This window comes from Lampetra fluviatilis, chromosome 31 (genome assembly GCF_964198595.1).
Source record: "Lampetra fluviatilis chromosome 31, kcLamFluv1.1, whole genome shotgun sequence".
NCBI lineage: Eukaryota > Metazoa > Chordata > Hyperoartia > Petromyzontiformes > Petromyzontidae > Lampetra > Lampetra fluviatilis.
The window spans coordinates 2,639,918-2,663,563 of record NC_136305.1 but is presented as its reverse complement, the minus strand read 5'-3'; the positions used below and the strand labels follow the sequence as shown (position 1 = coordinate 2,663,563).

At 49.0% G+C, this 23,646-nt stretch overlaps 1 protein-coding gene across 1 annotated transcript; it reads left to right on the top strand.

Annotated features, from left to right (window-relative positions):
* Nucleotides 1–11,300: 11,300 nt before the first annotated feature.
* On the top strand, nucleotides 11,301–22,970 carry LOC144943438 (keratin, type II cytoskeletal 8-like). The gene is made up of 9 exons (XM_078870855.1): nucleotides 11,301–11,754; nucleotides 16,001–16,209; nucleotides 16,881–16,941; nucleotides 17,722–17,817; nucleotides 19,730–19,894; nucleotides 20,165–20,290; nucleotides 20,547–20,767; nucleotides 20,912–20,979; nucleotides 21,673–22,970. The coding sequence occupies exons 1-9, from the start codon at nucleotides 11,524–11,526 to the stop codon at nucleotides 21,786–21,788; spliced, it is 1,293 nt and encodes a 430-aa protein (XP_078726981.1). The 5' UTR covers nucleotides 11,301–11,523; the 3' UTR covers nucleotides 21,789–22,970.
* The last annotated feature ends 676 nt before the right edge of the window (nucleotides 22,971–23,646 follow it).

Genomic DNA, 23,646 nt, shown 5'->3' with positions numbered 1-23,646 from the left:
ACTGAGTCATTAATTTGCGGTTCGATTCCCAGTCGAAGTCACATCCCCCCCAACCCAATTCCGCATCGTTCCCCGGGGGAAACCAAAAACGCCGCGAAGCTCCGTCGCTTGCCAGGAAGTGGACGTTAGAGGGACTCCGTGGCATAATTCGCAAGAGCAGGCCCGTCGTGGATGCCAGTGCTGTATTCTAAAAGTCAAAGCAGTGGCGACTCCATGCACGTCAGCCTGCAGCTGACGCTGCTGTGACTCGATACCAAACATGCGGCGAGATGTTAACTCCCTCGCCTGGTGTGCAGAAGGTCGTGGGTTCGATCCCAACCCCTGACGCCTGCTGCTGTGTATTTGGAGTTTGCGTGTCTCTCTCTCATCATCATCATTACGGTGGCTAGGAGATGTTAACTCCCTCCCCTGGTATGCAGGAGGTCGTGGGTTCGATCCCTACCCTGACGCCTGCTGCTGTATATTTTGAGTTTGTGTGTCTCTCTCTCCCCGTGGTCGCGTGGATTTTTCTGCGGGTCCTGTGGTGTTTCCCCTCCACATTTAGAAACACGCGTTTAAAGTATTTGGCTGCTTTACATTTCCACGTGATAAACCACTTAATTGAGCTTTCATTTGTGGCCAGGTTGCTTCTGAAAAGAGCTACATATCTCCGTAGGCTTCACCTGGTGAAATAAAAGTAGTTTATAGTTGTTTTATAGTTTTTATTTAATATTTTAAACCGGGAGGCCTTCTTGCAGCGACAGAAGTGACGATTGTGTGTGTGTTCATCATATGGGGCCCGCCAACAGTTTTTTCCCCCAACATTTCCGCGATTGACACAGTGCGGTGAAGCCTGCATCCAGGAGTGTATTCACAAAGGTTCTGTAAATTGATTATTATTGTTGTCATGTATGTTGAACTTCTTTATCACCGTACACAGCCAAGCGTGCTCATCGGAGGTAAAGTCCACAATTGAAAGGTTTCGTATTTGCATAACTCTGAGCACTTTACACTGTCCTTGTTAAAAAATAATCATTCACAAATGCAATTTTGCGACGGATTGTACCATTGACAAATATCTTCTTGGTTCTTTCGGTAAAGTCACGTAGAAGGGAAATAATAAAATAATAAAAATAAAACGTAATAAAATAATTCTCACGACGTTTCGGCCACAACGCAAGCAACCAAGAACATGAATCCCTGCAGTCACGAAAGCTTTAAATCGAAACATTCACAAATAGTTTAAATGTTTTACTTCTCATGTACTATAGTCGCAAACAAGGTGTTCCAGATTTTTGTCCCTGTCGTGCCTCTTGGCAAGAGGAACGCGGGAAATACTTTGGATTAATGATTGCCTAATGCCATGACGACCTCACTCCCTTCACTGCGGAATGATATTGACGGTGACAGCGCTCCACTGCAGCCCTGTGACTGCACGGTGGATGAATGCCTCCCCCACGCCATGCCGGTCGTGGGGACCGTTTGACCATACTTCACCGCGACTCTCAGAGTGGGCTTAAGAAGAGGCCGCCAGGACATATCACTCAGGACTCGAACTCAGGAGGGCTGGGTTCATAGCGAAGTGTGCTAACCAATGCGCCACCGCTCCTCCGATAAAGTTTATACCTTAGTGCTTACGTTAGAAAATGGGAGCAAAGTTTAGAAAAAATGCCCTGTAAGCTTTGTGTCGGCGTAACTATATTGGAATGCAACATTGCAATCATAAAATTGGCGCTGGCGTTTTATCTTGAGAACGTAATACATTTGCACAGGGAGTGTCCCAAGTTGAGTCAGCACGGCAAAGAGGTTTATTACATCCTAAATATGTGGAGCGTGAGTGTTGTCATCTCCCCGTGTGTGTGTGTGTGTTCTCCGGCAGGCAAGGCTGCGTTGGCTGGGTCATGTAACCCGCATGCCCAGCCACCGCATGCCTAAACAGCTTTTGTTCGGCCGGATCGAGGGGGCTAAACGTGCGCGGCACGGACTAGAGAAGAGATGGAGTGATGTGGTACAGGAGGACGTGGAGCTGAGTGGACTTGCCGATGACTGGTACCAGCGGTGTCAAGATCGGCCTCAGTGGAGGAGGCTCGTGAAGGACGCTACTGGGCAGTTGGAGGCAGTCGCCCTCCAACAACAACGGAGGGCGAAGGAGCGACGCTCATAACAACGAGCGGAGCACCGGGTGGATAAAGCACAGCAAGTTGGCACAGTAGGGGACACAGGTGGTGCATCAGCCAGTCATCTCAGTCAGTCGACCCGTGGCACCTGGGTCTGTCCCGTGACCTCCTGCCAGCGGGCTTTCGACACTTCACGTGGCCTCAAGGTGCACATAGCCTGGCGCAAGCGTCGTGGTGACGTCACCGCCACTTAGTGGTGAATGGCGGTGGTTGTTGTTGTTGTTCTCCAGGCAGTCCGATTGCCTCTCCGTCTCACCAGGAAGCCAACAAATGCGCGCACACGACGCTTCCCAGAAGCAGGAATCTCTTGAACTTGAGTCACGTGACTGGGTGACATTTCCCTGGGGTCAGCAGCAGTTGTCCCGCACATTTACAAAGGCAAATACATCGCCCGTTTAGCCGCACAGGCTGCAGCAAACGATGGATATAAATCACGATCATAAATGAGTAGATTTTGTATTATTCGTGCCATTATTACACGAAGCCGCTATGGTTCCGACATATTCTTAGGTTTTTTTCGGTAAAGTCACGTAGGTAAAAACATTAAAAAGTAAAATAAAATAAAAATTAAAATCACGACGTTTCGGAGGCAACACAGGTGGTAACCCCGTCACAGCCACGACATAGTCTGCCGTAGGTTCACGGTACGGATGCAACGTTACTGTGTACGGTCCCACACACAATGGCCTCCTCATTTCGAACGACGTCGCGGGGTCTTTAACGTCCACGATTAGCAACGTTTGGCCTACGTACGGCGCGAGAGAAGTTCGGCGCACATACGCACGTAAATTTTCAGGTTGCTACACGCGAACTTATACCCAGGGGTTTCAGTGGTGATTCTGTTGCCTCCCCTGCCTCGAACCCGTAGACTCTGGTTGTAACATCGGCAGGTGCTGTAGTAACGATAATGAGCACACGTATTTGTCCAGCGCCACATTTCAGAGAGAGCGTGACGAGGCCGAACGCCGTGGAGCTGCTTTGAGTGGAGAGGGGCCGGTCACACAGAGGCAGCGACGAAACGATGTTTAAAAATGTTTTTTTAAATATATGTAATACCGCCGCCTACGGATTCGAACCGCCAACCTCTGTCGCAAGTGGCGAAGGCGCTACCGCTGGGCCACGTCACCGCCAGCGTTTGTGAGCACTGATGAAGGTAATCCCCTGGTTTTGTCAGGACCACACCCAGTCACTTCTAGATTTGAAGCTTTCGTGACTGCAATGATTCATATTCTCAGATTTTTTCCGGTAAAGTCACGTAGGTAAAAACATTAAAATTAATGAAAGTAAAATAAAACAAAACAAAATAAAATTCACGACGTTTCGGAGGCAACACAAGTCTCCGTCATCAGGTGGGACCGTCACAGCCGAATTAGCTGCATCAAGTGCTGCATCAAGTGATGCAGCTAATTCGGCTGTGACGGTCCCACCTGATGACGGAGACTTGTGTTGCCTCCGAAACGTCGTGAATTTTATTTTGTTTTGTTTTATTTTACTTTCATTAATTTTAATGTTTTTACCTACGTGACTTTACCGAAAAAATCTGAGAACACCCAGTCACCTTTGTCTCCCCATTGCTAACATGTACACACCACAGCAGGTACTCAAGTATTCAACGCCTTGTAAACCTAGGCCAGGGTGTCGGGCAACCAAAATAACAAGAAAAGCACATTTTTGTTCGAATTTTTGTTCGAATGTTTGTAACGAAAAAAAAACCTCTCAACATTTCCAAGAGCCGCAATGCACCGTGGTGAATGCGAGACGGTGGGTCTCTTGATAAACATCGGCACGAAGCAGTCCTTGAAAGAGCCGCCGCATGCGGCTCCTGATTCGCGAGATGTCGACCCCCTGAGTCGTCGGCCGAGGACCTGGAAATGTTCACACGACACTTGCTACAGGTGCCACCTATGCCTCGGAATATAACTCACATCCACCGACCCACCCACTCATGCACCACCACCCCCACACACACAGTGGATTGGAATGCGATGAAGGGGAGGCACGGGGAGGAAGGAAAAACACAGGAGGCCTTTGTGGATGGAAGTCGTTTGGGTTTGATGAGTGGTTTGTGTAAGTTTAAGGGTGGGGGAACGTCTAACCACCATCAGTCACCACCTCCATCTCACAGCCACCCGCTTCCTGCCTTGATTCTTATCTGAGGGTCACGATCACGCTGCCTTGTGCCAGGCAGACACTCACAACTGTAGCTCTTAAAACTGTCTGAGCAAGTTTTCGTTGCTGAGCTGTCTAGCTCTCTGAAAATAATCATTAGAGCCATCGTGCATAGAGCCCTCCGATCGGCAGAGCCTACACCACACACCATCGGCAGGCCGGCAACGTAACACAGTGGAGGTGGAATGTGACTTGTTCCAGTTTCTGATGAAGCGGAACGTCGGGCATCATGCCGAACGACACGCGGTACAACCCGAATGACGCGTCAGAGAGACGCGTAGCTTCTTCAGCAACGTCTGTACGTTCGCGTTGGGGTTGGTGAGTGAGCAATGGCGTAACAAGCGTGGGGAGAGTGGGTGCCTGCCCCCCCCCCCCGGGTACGGGTAGCCGGGTATCGGGTAGGGTACGGGTATCGGGTACCCGGTTGCGACCTCTGGCAGGAATGCAACAGGACTTTTCCCAGGGGTTTCAGTGGTGATTCTGTTGCTTACCCTGCCTCGAACCCGAGACTCTGGTTGTAACATCGGCAGGTGCAGTCGTAATAATAATGAGCACACGTATTTGTCCAGCGCCTTTTTTCAGAGAGAGCGTGACGAGGCCGAATGCCGTGGAGCTGCTTTGAATGGAGAAGGGCCGGTCACAGAGGCTCCGACGAAACGATTTTTAAAATGTTTTTTTTATGTATAACGTTACATATTCTTGGGTCTTTCGGTAAAGTCAGAAAATAAAAAATAAAATAAAAAAAATACTATTTTCTTTGAACCTATCTACGTGACTTTACCGAAAGAGCCAAGAATATGAATTCCTGCAGTCACGAAAGCTTTAAGTCAAGATTGATAACATTCCACTTTTTCTGTTCTTTGTTACTCTACAGGGTAGAGCAATAATGTAGAGTAACGGCTGGAATCTGGAATATTTTCCCTGTTTTTTGCTCGTTTTGGCTCTCTGTCAATGCCTCCCCCACGCGGTGCCGATCATGGGTGTTGATCGTACTTTAGCGAGCAAAATATCTGAACCGGTCCTGGGCCTTCCTTAGGTCGACTCAGCCTCACACGAGTACCTGGAGCGGTGTGCAAAACATCACCATTCGGGAGACAAAGGCGGCTGGGCATGGTGCTGGCCACCCACACCCTCGTGTGCCGTGCTGAGCTTCGCATGTGCAACTCGTAAACAGCATTTGCCCCAACAGTCTGTTAAAAAACCTGAATTGAAGCTTTCGTGACTGCCGGAATTACTCTTTGGTTCTTTCGGTAAAGTGGCGTAGAAAGAAAATGAAAGGCTACACGTGGGGATTTTGCCTTTGTACACTTGAACACGCGTTGGTGAGAGGCGTGGCTCGAACCGGTTCAGATATCACTCGGCGCTGATGTTAGCCGTGGTCTGGAATCAATTCTTGGGTGGCTGCTTGCATGGCACCAGTGCGCCAACATCCTGCCACTGTAATAGAGGTTTTGTTGGTTTAGATCGCGTAAATATGTCTCGTTAAAACCCGCCACCACCCGACACAGCCAACTAGTAAGGGTTGTCGCGTAAACAGAACGTGGCCAATTCGTCACTAGTACAGCACTAGTGTATAGTGTAGCGTATAGTATAGTAGTGTATAGTGTAGTATACTAGTACAGCACATCGGTGTGTTGGAGAGCCAAGCCACAACATTTACAATCTGAGTACGACGTTTCGCAATTAATTACAACTAGCTTCATCAGGCGACAGCCAGATTTGTGGAGATGTCTTACTGTTTCGTTCGTTATATAGAGGTGTAGATGTGGTGACCACGCTTCTTCGCGCTTGCGCAAAGTGTGTGGGGGGGGGGAGGTACGGAGTGAACGTACATTATGCATGTGTATTATGCGTGCCCTTTGAATTTGTCCTTCCTGTCAATTGTGTGTATAGTATTAAAATAGCCGTACCAACGGTAATCCCTATTGAATGAAGTCTGCTGCCCTTTATAGGCATGAATTTGCATGATGTAATATTTGATGATTCGCTTCCATGCAGCACTAAAGCGGTAGCTATCCGAACGGTTAAAGTTGTTTTTTTTTCTTTCAATTTCGATAGATTATCTAATTATCCTTGGCCATTAGTAGCTAGTTTTGCACAGAACTTCAACATTATCAAAATAAATTGAGTGTCCTTGTTGGCACGCGTGTTCTGCTACTGCTGACAGTTGTATTTGGGAGAATTTAAGATTTCTCTGATGTTATTTTAGTCTCGTGCTGATCATTCGTCCTGTTTGCCCAACATAACAATTTCCGCACATGAAGTTAATCCTGTACACACCTTCTGTTGATAGCTTCGGTAATGCATCTTTTGTACCAGATATACATTTCTGTATTTTATGTACCGTGCCAAATCTGACTCGGATGTTTAGTTCTTTCAAACATCTGACTCGTTTTAACGACACATTTATATATGTACACGATCTAACCCAAAAAGCCTCTATTATGTATGATATCACTGGTCAACACACTTTTTCTGGCATAAGGTATTCCAACGGTTTTAAGGTAATTTTGGGGTGCTGATTCCAAATCTGGCATCCGTTTTTGTCTATCACATCAGGTTTTTGAGATATCAAATATTGCATTTTCAATAAAAACTGCAGAAGAAAAATATTAAATAAATGTGGATATCTACATAAAATTATATTATAAGCACACTATCCTAAAAATACAGCACCATATTTTAACACTAAAGCAGTCACTGACTCGCAACAACTTGCAATCATAAGTGACAGAGTTAATTTCGGGTATAATCAATGAAAATGGGGTATGCCGATAGCATAAAAATGAGATGTGATAGAGCAAATATGAGATCAGATTTGGAATCAGCCCCCTGAAATTAGTCTAAAACAGCTGCAAAAGTCCAGGCCAGAAAAAAGCTTTTTTTTGTTGACCAGTGTATTAGTCGCGAAAGCCTACGTGTTTAATATCCTGCCACTGCTTTCCCCAATAATACGCGTGCTTTTTTTGATTCTCGTGAGATGTGGTTTTGACTTTCTTCGTTATTGTTTTATCACATTTTTGTTTTGTTATTGTGTTGTCAAACTAGTTTAAATCTCTCCCTTTAGCGATGTTTACAACTGTTTAGATCTGTTTAATTCATGTTTCTGAAACGTTACCTTTTATCGTCCTGGATCCCTAGCACGAGGAATTAAATGGGCCCCCGTGTCCCTCCCCCTCCCTCCCCCCATTCCCATTGCGGTTGCACCGCTTGCAGAATCCTCGATAGCTGCACGCACCGCTATAGAGAGGCCCTTGCCTCAATAAGGTCACGCGTGGAATAGTAACGCCCCATTGTCACGGTGATCTGGTGAAGACGGTATCACTGATCGGCCGTGGTATTTAAAGCGAGCGTGGGCATGGCAGCCAAGGAACGGAACGAGTCTAGGAGAGATGGAGCGATGACATCAGTTCATGTTCAGGTGCGAGGTGGATTATTAGGTACATCGCAGCGTTGTAAGAGGTGATGACAGCTTGAGCAGGCTTTGATCCAGCAGTGGATTGATCATGGCCGATTAATCTCACGATAATTCACTGAAACTTAAAGTATATTTTTGTTAACAGACCCGGATAAAAAAAGAAGCATACAAAACTCTTTAAAAAAAATCATGAACTTTAATCACTTTCAAAATACTAAACAAAATATAGCATTTTATTTTAACAGGTAAGGCCCACTAAGCTATAACGCTGTTTTTCAGAAGCAACCTGGCCACAAATGATAGCTCAACGAAGTGGCTTATCAAGTGGCAATGTACAGCAGCCAAATAATCCAAACACAATGTAATACGCCGCAAATAAAGCACTTGGGATATACGTGAGATCAGTTTTGGACACTGCATGTTAAAGCGAAAGACGCTTTGAGTAATACGAGACTGCAAATATAAACAAGTCAAATTCAGAGTGTTAAGAACAAAAACATTCCAGCCACGCTCAATCCATGAGCGGAGGAGGCCCTCTCCACACGTGCCACTCACGTGTCACTCACGTGCCACTCACATGTCACTCACGTGCCACTCACGTGCCACTCACATGTCACTCACGTGCTTTATTCCCCTCCCGGTGGTCAATGCAGTCGTGGCGGGGTGGGGAGGGAGGGCATGCCGGTTCTGATATCCGAATCAGAACATTTAGACTGCAGGAGAAATCTGAATTAGCCGGGAAGATCTTAATTCGCAAATGTCCAGTATGGGCGGGTCAGCGAGTTACAACAACAAACACTAGAAAAACACGACGGGAGTGCAAAGTAGGGGAAAAGGTAAGCAAGTCAATACATGATAATTGTTTTTTTACCCTTCTATCTGGCAACAAAACTGATACCTTTTTACAAGGAGTCAGAAAGAAGGGTAAAAAAACAATTATCATATTTTTAGTGGCAAATGAGGTTCCCATGAAGTCAATACATATTAATAACAAATACATTCATTATATTACATAAGTCTAATTCATCAAACTTGGGCAAGGCAGCAAAAACAACATCACAGTCCCAGACCACACCAAGATAACACACAGAAGTAGTCCCTCAATGAAATAGCACATTAACGTGGAACTATTGATACACAGGTAAGGATCAAAGTTACAAATCATATTTGCAAATGTGACTGAATCTTCTGCTTCAGGAAAACCACCTGCCACTGATGTTACCCGTGGCCGGAATCGAACTCTGGTGGCTGGGTTCGTAGTGCAGCGCGCGAATGACCACCACCGCCCGCCCCACCCTCAGCGTTACCGAACACAGTCGTTTATTTCCAAGTCTCAAATTGCTTTTCAGGAAACGTTCGACGTCCTTTTAAAGCACGGTTTGCTGAGCAGAGGGTCAAATATTAAATATGCCAAGTGGTCAGCAACAGACCGCGCTATTCAAGATGTATAGTACAGGTGTAAGGTGTAACCCGTATCTTGAATTGAGAGAGAAAGGTGACAATAAAACGTGGGGAAAAAGACGATGGGAAGATGGAATTCCAAAGTGGAGCAGTGCGGATGAGACGACACCGTCTGGTGGACAGAATCAGAATATTTATATTGGAGGAATCCGATGAGCTATAAAGCTCTTTCCTCCCACAGATGTCCAGTAGACAGACCTGAGTCCTCCACATGGCTGGAGGAATCGACAACTTAATTCATGCTTAGCAGTAATCAAGGCGGTAGCACGGTTGGTTACATACGGTGCGAAAGAAGTTCAACATAAATACATAAATGAGTGATGAGTAGGTGACTCACCGCCGGTGAGCGCGTGTCTGGGAGTGAACCAGTGATTGCTGGATTACCAAGGTGACTGCTTTAGGACAATATTAGAATGATGAGTATGTTATCGACCACACAGCACCGAATACATCTCCAATTCTGTTGTTGTGAATCACCGCACGGGGCATGGGGTGGTGATAACAGCACTGGCTTCTGATTCACTGCAGCTGATGTAAAGTTAGTGCAGGCCCACGCCTTCACGAAGGCATTCCCGTATTCACGAATGTTCTGCGTTGGAGTATTTGAGCACACCCAGACACACCAAGCATTCCAGCCGATAAGATCACCCATCAGCAGCATCGCCCGTTGTGCCTCGCGCGTGTGAGTGTTGAGTGTGTGTGTGCGTATGTGCAGGTGAAAAGTATGTGTGTGTATACGTGTGTGTGGGTGGGATGATGGTATGGGGGAGCGGTGGCATAGTGGTTAGCGCACTGGCGTTACACGGGTTCGATTCCCGCTCACGGCCATCACCAGTGACGATTATCTGAAATGGTCCTGGGCCTCCCCTTGGTCGACTCAGCCTCAAATGAGTACCTGCTGCGGTGTGTAAACATCGTCACTCGGGAGGCAAAGGCGGCCGGGCGTGGTGCTGGCCACCCACCCCCTCGTGTGCCTTGCTCGATAACAGCACTTGCCCCGACAGTCTGTTAAGGCTACACGGGGGATATTTTTTGTCTTTTTGGTGTAGAGAGCGGTGGTGTTGTGGTTCGAGTAACTGGCGCAACGAACCCGGCAGCATGAGTTTGACTCCCACTCACGGCCACCATTCACGAATAATTTGAACTGGTCGTGGGTCCTCGTCCAGGTTGACTCAGCCTTAAATATGAGCACTTCCAGGGCAATGTGTCAACATCAGCAATCGGAGGGGACAAAGGAGGCAAGGGCGTGGCACTGGCCACCCGTTCCGTCGTGGTACCCTCACGGCTTTCTCAGTGCTAACAGCACTTGCCACAAAAGTCAGTTAAAATATATATATGTGGTGTCGTGGTTCGAGTAACTGGCGCAACGAACCCGGCAGCATGAGTTTGATTCCCACTCATTTGCATTTGTGCCTTACGAACGCCGGCCACCAAAGTTTGATTTCCCAGTCACGGATAACATCAGTGGCAAGTGGTACTCGAACCTGTTTGATCCTCGTTTAGGTCGACTCAGACTTGCACGAGTGCCTGGTTTAAGATGGAGAAACATTGCAGTGTTTCATTGGGGGAGACAAAGGCAACTGGGCGTGGTTCTGGATACGCCACCACGTGTGTGTGTGTGTCGCACCGGCGTTAATAGGTGCTCGCTAACAATACAGTACCTCCAATAGGGAGCGGTGGCGCAGTGGTTAGCGCAACACGTTACGAACCCGGCGGCGACTCGAGTTCGATTCCCGCTCACGAACCAATAACAGAGGCGAAAATCCGAACCGATTCTGCGCCTCCCCTAGGTCGACTCAGCCTGCAATGACTACCTGGTGCGGTGGTGTATCAACATCAGCATGCGGAGAGACAAAGGCGACCGGGCGTGGTGCCGACCACCCTCGATCGCGTTCGCCGTGTTGGCCTTCATAGGTGCTCCCCAACAGCACTTGCCCCGGGAGTCTTGCAAAGGCTCTACGGGGGAGTTTTATCTTTGCGTGTGGTTACGGTAATCCCAAGCCAGCGCAATCCGCCCTCGGCCAATGATAACGAAAGCAGACGCCCCTTCGCCCGGGCCCCTATATAAGGGCCAGGTGTGCAAGTCACCTGGCTCCAAGCGACTCGAGGCAAGCCACCACGCTCCCCTCCCACCGCGCATCACCGCACAGCCCACGAGAGAGAGAGAGAGGAGACAGACTTTTTGGAACGCAGTTCGCTCAGAGGTCCTAAACCACGCGCGGCTCACCGCTGCCACGTTCACGCTCCGGGTGTAGGGGAAGACTCCATCGTAAAAAAGGGTTGATATTTGTAGAAACGCAGGAAGCCACCAGCAGCGAGATGTCCCTCCGCAACCGTGGCTTTAGCAGCAAGTCGGTGGTGACCGGGGGTAGTCTGAAAGGCGCTCGCTCGTCCATTCGTTACGATGGCCGTGCATCCCGCTCGTCCGCGGGGGTCCTGTTCACGGGAGCCCCCCCTCCCGAGATCGATCGCTCTGTGCAGGACGTGAGGAGCCAGGAGAAGGATCAGATCAGGGGCCTCAACGACCGCTTCGCCAACTTCATCGACAAGGTGCTTGTCTGTCTGTCTCTGTGTGTGTGTGTCATCTCAGTCGTCTCCGACTCCTCTCGGTCGGTAAAACCCACGGCACCTGCTGGGTCTGTTGTCCGTGACCTGCCAGCGGGCGTTCGACACTTCACGTGGCCTTAAAGTGCACGTAGCCTGGCACAAGCGCCGTGGCGACGTCACCCACACTTCGTGGCAAATGGCGGTGGTTGTTGTTGTTGTGTGCGTGTGTGTGGAGGTGTATTACCTATGAGGTGTATCGCATACAGGTGTGTGTAGGACGAAGTTGTATCTCTTATGAGATGTGTGTGGGAGCGGTAGCGTAACGGTGAGCGCGCTGCGCTACGTACCCGACCGCCCAAGTTCGATTCCCTCCCACGGCTACTCCCAACACGAGTAGTGACGATTACCTGAACCATTCCCGGGTCGACTCAGCCTCAAACGAGTACCTGGTTCGGTGTGTAAACATCGCCACTGGGGAGACAAAGGCGGTCGGGCGTGGTGCTGGCACCCACCCACCCCTTCGTGTACCGTCCCGACCTTCATAGGTGCTCGCAAACAGCACTTGCCTCAACCGTCTAAGCCGATACGGGGGATCTGTGTCTTGGTTGTGTTAGAATGTGCAGGTGTCTGTTGCAAGCTGTTGGATACATAGGCGCCGAGTACGTGTATCCTACGGTATTGCTCGCAGTTGAAATCTACAAGTACAGTAGGGTGCTGTACCTCTCCAGGTGTTATTTAAAATCTGGGTCTTAGAATGGACAGGTGTATTACAAGTTGTTACTGGAACACGATCACACTGTGTGTGAATATGTTCAGGTATGTATTTACACCTATGAGTGCGCGTCATCATTTATTGGTGTGCATAATGCAGGCGTGCGTCTTGTTTAAGTTGCAATATTACACTTATATCTATTTTGAGGTGCCTCATATTTACATGTAGAGGCGTTGCAATATTCAGGCATGTTTCTGTGTATTTTGTTGATGTGTGTGCGTAAAAATGTTTTTTTGGAAGATTGTGATATTTCAGGTGTTTGTGTAACAAGGTGTGTGTGTGTGGTTCAGATAATATATAGATGTGTGTGTGTGTGTATATCCGATGCAGCGTTATAGGTGTGTGTGTGTCTGTTCTAGCATGTGTGATAGGTTCGTGAGTTGTAGGTGTGTTCAGGGCGCCACGGTGATTCGATGTTAACTTACATCGCCTGGTACGCAGGAGGTCGTGGGCTCGATCCCGACCCTGACGCCTGCTGTATATTTGGAGTTTGTGTGTTCTCCCCGTGGTCGCGTGGATTTCTCTCCGGTTCCTCCGGTTTTTCCTCCATTTGGAATCGACGTGCATTTACAGTATTTGGCTGCTATAAAGTACAACACGATAAGCCACTTAGTTTAGCTGTTATTGGTGGCCAGGTCGCTTCTAAAAAAGAGCTACACAGATCCGTGGGCCTTACTTGGTCAATAAAAATACCTACGTGACTTTACCGAAAAAACCTAAGAAGACAAATAAAAATGGTTTGTAGTTCAGACTCGTGTGTATCATGCATGTGTACACACTTGCGTGGTGTTACCTGTGTGGTTGTTCTTTCTGCATGTACGCTACAGGTGTGTGTACCTGTTTGAACTTGTGACTTTTGGTGCGTGCATTTATTATAGATGAGCGTATGCATGCATGCGTGCATGCGTGTATCTCCAACCACTACGCAGTACACGCATTAAACAGTCCTGTGCATATCCCCCACCCATTTAGCAACAATAAGTAAGTCCACGTGTCATGCCTCATCCTTCCTTGGTCAAACCTTGGATAGCAAAACCTCCACTCATTTCACGTTCGGCAGTCAACATGGTAAAGTCACGTAGATAGAAAATAAAATAATAATACAAAATAAAAATTAAAAACCAAAAACTCACGACGTTTCAATCGCAACACAAGCGGTCGTCATCAGGCGGCCGCTTGTGTTGCGATCCAAACGTCGTGAGTTTTTATTTTATTTTGTATTTTGTATTATTTTTATTTAATTTTTTATCTACGACACTTTACCGAAAGAACCAAAGAATATGAATTCCTGCAGTCACGAAAGTTTTAAGTCAAAATTTTGCGAGAAGGCATCGCTAGGAATGATATTAATTCTCCAGGGCTGGGCTATAGAACTTCCTCATCAACATAAGAGCTTAGTCCATTATTGGGGAAGTATGGCCAAAAACCCACACAACCCGCACGGCGTGGGCAGGTCCCTCATCCAGCCCCGAAATGACCAAAGTGGTTGTACACGCATGTAGGACGTAAACCTTTTCCATAATTAATGAGTAAATTACATTCATTAACTTCATCCATAAAACTGAAGTTTTACTTTTCGTTGACAATGCACATGCAGATATTAATGCTTAGGAGCATTAGGCTAATGCATTGTGTGTTTTGGGGTTTAGTTGGTTGTTAGAGAAATACTGTGTGCATGTAGGGCCTTGTTAGTTTGCTGTGAGGAGCCGTGGTACAGTGGTTAGCGCACCCACACGACCTGGTGACCCGAGTTACATTCCCAACCATGGCTAACACTCGTGGCAGAGCAAGATCAGAACCTGTCCTGGGCCTCCCCAAGGTCAACTCTGCATTGAATGAGTACCTGAAACGGTGTGTGTCAACATCGGCAATGGGAGGGGGACAAAGGAGGCAGGGAGTGGTCCTTACCACACCGTGCTGGCCTTAATAGGTGATCACCAACAGCACTCCACCACACCCGTTTATTGTATCGCCCACACACACGCTACCTGTGTATGTGGGCGGTACAGTGAGTGTGCTGTTTATGCAAGAGGATTGAGTTACCCAGCAGGGTCTGCAGTGTCAACTGAGCTGTGACGGATGCAGTGAGCGCAGACCGGGAGAGCGGGCGAGGCGAGAAATCCACTCCGGGTCTTAAAAACGACGAGTGGAAAAGCTGATGTTTGTGCCATTTTAGCAGTAGCAACTGATCCCCAGACTCCACACGCATTCCATTCAATGTATGGCTCTCTGCACATTTATTTTAACTGTAGTAATGTTTATACAAATTGTCATATTTTTATAGTAATTTAAATAAGGTGGTTGGTTCATATCTGTATTTTTTCAAGTTGACTTTTTTTTTTATAAAACACTTAAACTTCCCAAACGTTAAAATAATGAAGGGTGATTCATAATAAAGGTTTTTGGGTTAGATCGCGTAAGTATAAATATGTCGTAACCCTCCATCATCCGACAAAGCCAGTAAGGGTTGTCACGTAAGCAAAACGTGCCAATTAGTTACTACTTGAGGTGTTTGCAGAGTAATTCCACAACATTAAAAATTGTTAATCAAGAGTCAAGTGACAGACTGAACTTATTGAATTCCTTTATGGTCACACAATTCCAACTATTATCTTGATGATGATGATGCTGTTGAGAGCGATGGTGGCAAAGAAATTGGTAATGCTGATGACGGTGATGGTCATGATGATGGCGATGAAAAACATTTTCATGCCGAAGTCGACAACGACAGGGATGGCAATATCGATCATGCTGGAGACCGCAATGATGATGAAGACATTGATGCTACTGCTCATGAATTGGGACAACGACTCCATTAATCTCCAGAGAGCAACACAACCGCCCCCTGTCACTCACAACGAAGGGTGGTCGAAAAACGTTTTTTTTGGAGGCCCTGAGAAAAAAATCCAGATGAGGCCTGCCCTGAGGCCCATCAGCTCATTCTGAGGCTCCGACAGATATATATGTCTCTTTCTTGCTCGTGGTTGACCACCAAAGGCCCAAAGAGTCACGTGACCCAGCAACAAGCGGCACCGTGGAAGGTTTAATATTCGTGTTTTGATGTTTCTCGAATTGAGTGAGCGAGGCTATTATTGTAAGAACTTGGGGAAGAAACGATGGGAGGAAATTCCAAAGTCGAGTGGTGCGAGGAAAGAAGCCGAAAAGAGAAGCGATTTGACCTGCAGTGTGGTGAGTGGGCGGCTGCTAGTCCCGACTCCTTCACATGGGTTTAGGAGCCGATGAGCGAAGTTGGTGGGAACAGTAACTACGGTACGTTAGTAGCTACAGAAGCGTGATATCTCGGTGACAGACTGGAATTTATGTACGTTGAACTTCTTTCGCACCGTACGTAGCCGACCGTGCTAATGGGACTGCTCTGAAGGATGGCGGAAACTACCGTGCCCTGCCCCATTCTCCCTCCAAACCCCCATGGCGCTGTTAACGAGAGCTAAATGTCCCTAACGAACGTGCACTTAGGTTCGCTCCCTGGAGCAGCAGCGCTCGGTGCTGGAGGCTCAGTGGAAGGTGCTGCAGGCGAAGGGCGATGACAAGTCGAACCTGGAGGACATCTACCAGGAGTACATCCGCGGCCTCAGGCGCCAGCTCGAGGTGCTGCAGGAGAACAAGGAGCACCTGCAGTCGGACGTGGGGCACATGCAGGGCGTGGTGGAGGAGTTCAAGAACAAGTACGGATGGCGATCTCCCCTCCTCCACGCACTCTCCTACCGCCCCCCCCCTCTCTCCTCTCACTCTACATTCCTCCACGCACTGGCCCATCTCTCTCCTCTCGCCACGCTCTACTCTTGCTCCCCTCCGCACACTCTCCTATCACCTCCCTCTCAATCCACTCTGCTCCTATTCTTAGGTTTTTTCGGTAAGGTCACGTAGGTAAAAAATATAAATTAATAAAAGTAAAAATAAAATAAAAATCACGACGTTTTGGAGGCAACACAAGCTTCCGTCTTCTGGTGGAACCGTCACAGCTGGATACAGCTATCGTGCTGTGACGGTTCCACCTGAAGACGGAAGCTTGTGTTGCCTCCGAAACGTCGTGATTTTATTTTATTGTCATTTTACTTTTATTAATTTTCTTTTTTTACCTACGTGACTTTACCGAAAAAACCTAAAAATATGAATCCTTGCAGTCACGAAAGCTTCAAATCTAGAACCACTCTGCTCCTCACTGCTCACTCTCACAACTCCTTGCCCTACTCAACCTCCACACGCTTATGTACGCGACTCTATATACGTACAGCGCGAAAGAAACTCGACATGCGTGTGTATACATACTATACACACGCATGGTAATCTGTCCACTTGAGTTTTAATGAAAACGCTTTTATCCGTCGACGTTTAGGTACGAGACGGAGCTGAACAACCGCAATCACGCTGAGAACGAGTTCGTCCTCATCAAGAAGGTGAGCAGGGACATTCGCGCGCGCCGTGCCCTGAGCACGGCACTCCACCACAGCCACATGGGAGTCAGAATATTTATTCATACTGGAGAAATCCGATGAGCAATAAAGCGATTTTTCACAGATATGTTCAGTAGGGGGCACGGGGTCGGAGCGTTACAGCCGTGAGACGGGGCCCAGGCAACACGTGCGGCTACGCGCCGCTTGATAATTTACACGGTCGGTAAATGAACATCTCCCGGTGCGGTGTCGCCACTCGATCTGCAGAAAGTCGCTGTTTTCTGCCACCAGCCAATGCTCTTATTCGGCATCTAATCTTTCAAGAGGTGGTGGGTCTACCCGCAAATGCCAACGTGCGCAGATAAAAGGAGCCAACTAACAGTGGCAGTAACCTCATCCCTAATATCCATGTTTTTTTAATCCACGGCAAACTGCAGGTGAGTGGAGTGGTTTATGCGGAGGATAGCATCGATCTAATTCCTGACCACGGCTAACGTCGGCTGTCGGCGGTGTCTGAATCCGCACCACCTCCGCCTATCTCCAAGCTTCACCACACCCGAATATTGACCAGCGCGGTGAAGTACGGCCATAACACCCCCCCCTGTTGTGTCCGACACCGACGTGGTGTTGCATACATCCAGCAGTGGATTGGCAAATGGCTGTAAACATTATTCACAATATCAACAACAACGAATGCCCCATTGAGACCAGGAGCCTCTGGACACTTCCGGGACGCCCCCCACGTGGCTTCTGTTCAACGTTCACGACCGTTGCGTTTTGTAGGATTTCGACGACGCCCACCTCAACAAGGTGGAGCTGGAAGCTCGGCTGGAGGGGCTGACCGACGAGATCGACTTCCTGCGGAGGATCTACGAAGAGGTGAGAGCGAGCGCGCGGTGGGCCTCTGATCAAATCGGTCCCGCAAGTTTGGCGGCGTCCAGCCTGGACGGGGTGACCGCCGTGCGTCTCGCGGCGGCGCGGAGGCGGCTGCGGGGAGGGCCGTGCTTATAATTGGCGGTTGGCAGAGCTAAGCGCAGAGCGTCTAATTCTAGATTTGAAGCTTTCGTGACTGCAAGGATTAATATTCTCAGGTTTTTTCGGTAAAGTCACGTAGGTAAAAAAAAATTAAATTTATAAAAGTAAAATAAAAATAAAATAAAAATCACGACGTTTCGGAGGCATCACAAGCTTCCGTCTTCAGGTGAATAAGAGCGTCTAATGTTGTGCCGAACTTCTATCGTCCCGTGTCTAACGCTCCCCGCCATCACCGGTTCCTGTGAGGGTATGGTCAAATAAATGGACTCTGAGGAGCAAAAAAACGTAACTTCTGCTTTTCGTCCCGAGGCTCGGTGCACAGTACCTGCCGCTGGCTGATGCTTGTTTGGCATTCCATTAAATATTAGCTTTGAATTGTTACGTCAGGGGTGAGCGGTGGCGCAGTGGTTAGCACACTGTGCCCATGGCCTGGGCCACCTGAGTTGTATTCCTGGCCGCGGCTAACTTGAGCGGCACGACCACCCACCCCCACCACCTTCACCAATCAGAGTGGTCCAGATGTATTGTGACCCCAACATTTTTTTCCTTTGCTTATTCAATTCGGTTTTCACATCCCTATGTTGGTATCCAAACAATTACGTTTTAGAGGATTAAATGGGGGCCACAAGACATCTGGACCACGCTGTACATTGAGCAGTATTCTGAAGTTTTCATCCCGCTTGTTTATTTAAAGCAGATACTTTGCACAGCGAACGAGGCAAATCGAAGGCAAATCCCAAAAAAAAACGTCCCAAATTCTCATTGTCCGCTCCATGCCTACGGAGCTCTCTATTACTGACTTTGCAGAAGGTACTTGTCCCGGAGTAGTCGCCTATACGTATGTATGTTGAACTTTTTTCACACCGTATGGAGCCGACCGTGCTAATCCGAGGTGCGCATGGTGCAAAAGAAGTTCGGCATAAATGCACGCATGCAAACCCATTTGACGTATTTTAGATCACGGTGCTATTGAGGAACACGCGCGCAGAGTTTCATGGCGAGCCGTAGGCAAATGGCGACTTGAGGCGAGGGGGAACTGGGTTTGCCTCGCTCGCGCTCGCGCTCGCTTGGCTGCGGTTAAGCGTTGTCCGTCACCGCCTCGCATGGCCGGTGCGGTGTCTTCCGCAAGGCAGGAATTTGCGCGGCGAACGTTGACGGTTTGTTGTTGTTCGTGAACGCGTCGACCGCAAAAGCTGAAATAATTTTCAATCCATTGGCAAAAGACATTCGGAATGTGGCGGTTTATTTGCAACTCTAGCCCTTGCTTATATGCACGCAGCTAATTTGCATTTCTTGTAAATTATTACCCAAATTCTACAATTAATGCCAGTTGGCACGAACGAAGCCGTGCAAGTCCACAATACGATTGCAGTCAATACAAACGAGGTGGTAGATAACGGGACCAAATAGAATCGACAACTCGAATCAATCATGACGCGGAGAATCGTGAGCCAGTTCATCGACACGCTTTGGCGGTGATTCACCATTGTTTGGCCGAGCCACGTTGACCCCTCCCCTCGCGTCGCTCGATGAAGTGGCTCATCACGTCGACATTTATAGCAGCCAAATGCTCTAAACGCACGTTGTTTGTAAATGTGGAGGGAAAAAACGGAACAAATTTCACACGACCACGGGGAGAACATGCGAGCTCGAAATATACAGCAGGTGTCCGGGTCGGGATCGAACCCACGACCTCCTGCATACTGGGCGAGGGAGTTAACATCTCGCCAATGCGCTTCTTGTCTCGGCTTCGCAGGAGCTGCGCGAGCTGCATGCGCAGATGAACAACATCTCGCTGACGGTGGAGGTCGACACGAACCGCCACTTCAACATGGACGACATCGTGGCGAGCGTCCGCTCCCAGTACGAGGCCTTGGCCCAGCAGAGCCGGCAAGAGGCCGAGGACTTCTACAAGGTCAAGGTGAGGACCAGCACCAGCACCACGATCGTCAATCGTCGATGTCGTTACCGTCATCACCACCACCACCGTCGTCGTCGTAATTGCTATTATCACATTTTCATCGCCATGATTTCCATCGCATTTCCATTGCTGTCCACACGTGGAGCCCTGGGAGAGAAAAGGTTTGTGACCACGGGAGAGACGAAGGGGGCCGGGATCCGTCAGGCACCATTGAGCATGTTTTTTTTCGTGTGTTCCCTCCACCCCCCCCCCCTCACGGCTTTGCGACAGTTTGAGGACATCAACGCGTCCGCAGACAAATCCAACGAGGACATCCGCAACTCCAAGCAGGAGCTGAACGATTTGTTGCGAACCATCAAGAGCCTCACGAGCGAGGTCCAGAGGCTGAAGCAACAGGTGAGCAGAGGCAAATCATCCCTCCTGTAGCCTTGACAGGCAGCTTGGGCAAGTGCTGTTAGCAAGTAGCACCGAATAACGGCCGGCACGGCACACGAGGTGGTGGGTGACCAGCACTAATAGAGATGATTAAACTGTGCGGAAGATGCCCATTTGAGGCAGTCGCCCGCAAATAGTACAACACACAAACACGCCTGTGCCCACCGGCACACAAGCCCGCAAGCACATGGTCACAGGTGTGCGTGTGGTTGCGCAGCGCGGGCAAGCGGAGCGCGCAGTGGCCGAGGCGGAAGATCTCGGCGAGCAGGCGGTGAAGGACGCCAAGCAGAGGATCGCCGACCTGGAGCAGGAGCTGGCCGACAGCCGCCGCCAAATGGCGCAGCATGTGCGCGACTACCAGGAGCTGATGAACGTGAAGCTGGCGCTCGACATCGAGATCGCGACCTACGGCAAGCTGCTGGAGGGCGAGGAGGACCGGTGAGTGTCACGCACGTACGCACGCACGCACGCGCATTCGGCGCGGGTTTTCAGGGCCCGGGGTGATTTGTATTTTGCTTGTTCTGAGATGCTCGTTTGTTGGGTCGTGCTTTGCTGTGTGTGCTGTCGCCCGTGGTCCTGCAGGCTGTCGTCCCTTGCCGGGGCCAGAGGGAGGAACCCCAGGAACTACAGCTACAGCTTTGGGGATGACGGTAAATTCACCGTTGTCGCGATTGTGATCACAGGTCATCATCGTCGTAGTCGTCGTCTTTGTTGTCATAATCATTGTCGTGTTCATCTTCATCATTATCATAATCATCATCATTGTCTTCAATATCATCTTTGTAATAACTTTCATCATTATCATCGCTGTTCATATAATAAACAGTGCATCAAACACAAAGTAGTTTCTCAGTGGTGGCAATTCCACATTCCTGTGCCAATGCCGAGTCTATCCATAGAAAAACCCCTGTTGACGTCCCACAAAGTGGAACTCGTGTCGCGTAACCTGGAGAACCGTAGACCTGAGCTCACTCGTGAACAAAATTTGAACCCACGATGAATCTTCCCACCCACACACCCGAACGCGGTGTCCTTCATTGCAAGGCCCGCAGGCCACTGGCGGCCCCTGGTGGCCTTCTTTTAACGAGGCCTCTGACAAGACACAACAAGTGAAAACACCGCCATCATCGTGCTGTCAAACCCAAGGGTTTCAAACGTGTGGCGGCCCTCGCACCGTTGATGTCTTATCGGCGAAAGTGGCTCTCCCCCCACCCCCTCTGAAAATGAGTGAAGAAGCCTGCCCTAACCTAACCAGCGCAACCACGATCCACCGTGCGATGCCAACGTATAAAACGCGCGAGTTGCTTCAATTCACTCCCGACTGCTTTGTTTTTCTCCGGCAGACCTGACTTCCCACTACGAGAGCGCCATCCCCAGGTCGTCCAAGACGGTCATCATCAAGTCGATCGAGACGCAGGATGGCAGCGTCGTGTCGGAGACGACCGAAGTCCGAAATTAAACCCGGGCATTGCGTTCCCCGCCTGCCAACCTGGCTCCAGCCCCCCCCCCCACCGCCTCCCCCGCTGTGCGATGTCGCGATGCCATCCCTAGTGGGCACCTCCCGAGCGGGAATGAAGCCGCGTTGGCGGACGCGGAGACGACGTGGATTGGAATGCAAGAGTGCAGGTCGCATAGCTGGAAGGTTTTAAAAAAAAAGAATACAAATATAACGTGTTGGAAAAAAATATGCAGTGTGAAATATTTGGCTGTGGAGGGGGTGGGGTGCTATTTGCTTTTGAAGTCCACTTTGTATCCTTTCGCCGTATCTCTGCATTAGGTCCCCTTTCCTCGCGCCACTGACGCTCGCACCAAAACCACGGTTTGATACGTATGGTGCAAAGGAAGTTCAACATGCACACGTCTCTTTAAAGCGACCTCTTCATAGCACTCCCATGCATTGCACCGCGTCTCGTCTGGCACGACGTCCGACGTTTCTCTGCGTGTGCCGGGTGAAGCTTTTTCAAGAACTTAACTGTAAACGGCTGAACCGAACAGTTCCTGAAGAAGCTGCCCTGCACGTGCAACAAAACGTCGGACATTGTACCGAACAACAAAGCAAAAACACATCAACAAACACAGTAAAGAGCCACTTAACATTGCCTTTTGTCTTGACCAGTGCTGTGGCACTGCAACTTGTTGACAATAAATTGTGGTACCGGTGCAGCATGTGTTAGGAAGTTTAAAAACTAAGTATCAACTCCACCGTGCATCAGAAGACCATCAAAAGCAGACACGTGGTGAACGGTGGTTTAGACGAACGTTCAGTGCGCAGCCTCGCCGCTCAAGGGCGCGCACGGTGGAACTCCGCTCTCGGATTCTGCAGCTCTTGAAACACAAACCTGGGAATAGAAAGGCGCTCGCTTGCGCCTTGTTAGAGAGTGCCTTTGCTTTTTTTTTTTAGTTTTGCTGGCGTCGGGTCTGTGCGGCTGTTCGAAACCGTTCCACTCCGCTTGGGCTGGGGGGGGGGTGCTCTGTGTCGGCTTTTACTATTCTGTAGTGCGTAAAGAATAGACGCTTAAGTAGACGATCACTGACGGGAAGGTGAAGGGCCGCTATTATTCTCTAGAGTCTGCCGCGTGAGTATACGTCGCGTGCGCACGATGGGATTCTCGGGAGAATAAAGCCGGTGCACTGTTTTAAATGCTGCGTGTTGTTGTTTTGTTTTATTTACTGCAGTCAAACATGGCGTTTGCTCAATGCAACATGGGACATCGGTGACTTACAGAGGGGCATCAGCACAAGCTGAATATATTACTATTTTAATTTACTTCTAAGCCTCTAGGTCTTACCACGTCTCAAGATGCTGTACGCATGGGGCCAGGTGGGTGGGGAGATTTACGACCGTTTTAATTTTTGCAGGTAAAGCCCACTGAGCTTGTCGAAATTTATAGCAGCCAAATACTCTAAACGAGCGTTGATTCTAAATGCGGAGGGAAAAACCGGAGGACTCGGAAAAAAATCCACGCGACCATGGGGAGAATATGCAAACTCCAAATATACAGGTGTCCGGGTCGGGATCGAACCCACGACCTCCTGTATACCCGGCGAGGTAGTTAACATCTCGTCACTGTGGCGCCCTTTACTTTGCAAGTGTAAAGACGATCAAAAGCAGGAGCTGAGGAAGGTATTGAGTCAAGACTTGAACAGCAGTGGTGATCTGGCAGCATGCGTGGCGAGAGGGAGGGAGTTCTCGCCAGCCGAGGAAAACGAGTGACCTCTTAATTGAAGAAATATTGACTGAGCTTGGATAAAAATTCCTTTGCTTCTAAATTGGGGAGGATGTCAGGGGGCGGGGAGGGGAGAGATGTGAGCCAGGG

Bases quoted from the DNA above. Each gene is read 5' to 3' on its own strand.
- LOC144943438 (XM_078870855.1), top strand. From the start codon at position 11,524: ATGTCCCTCCGCAACCGTGGCTTTAGCAGCAAGTCGGTGGTGACCGGG. The intron at 16,210-16,880 runs GTACGGATGGCG...GTCGACGTTTAG, and splicing joins GTGGAGGAGTTCAAGAACAA to GTACGAGACGGAGCTGAACA. The intron at 20,980-21,672 runs GTAAATTCACCG...TTTCTCCGGCAG, and splicing joins CTACAGCTTTGGGGATGACG to ACCTGACTTCCCACTACGAG.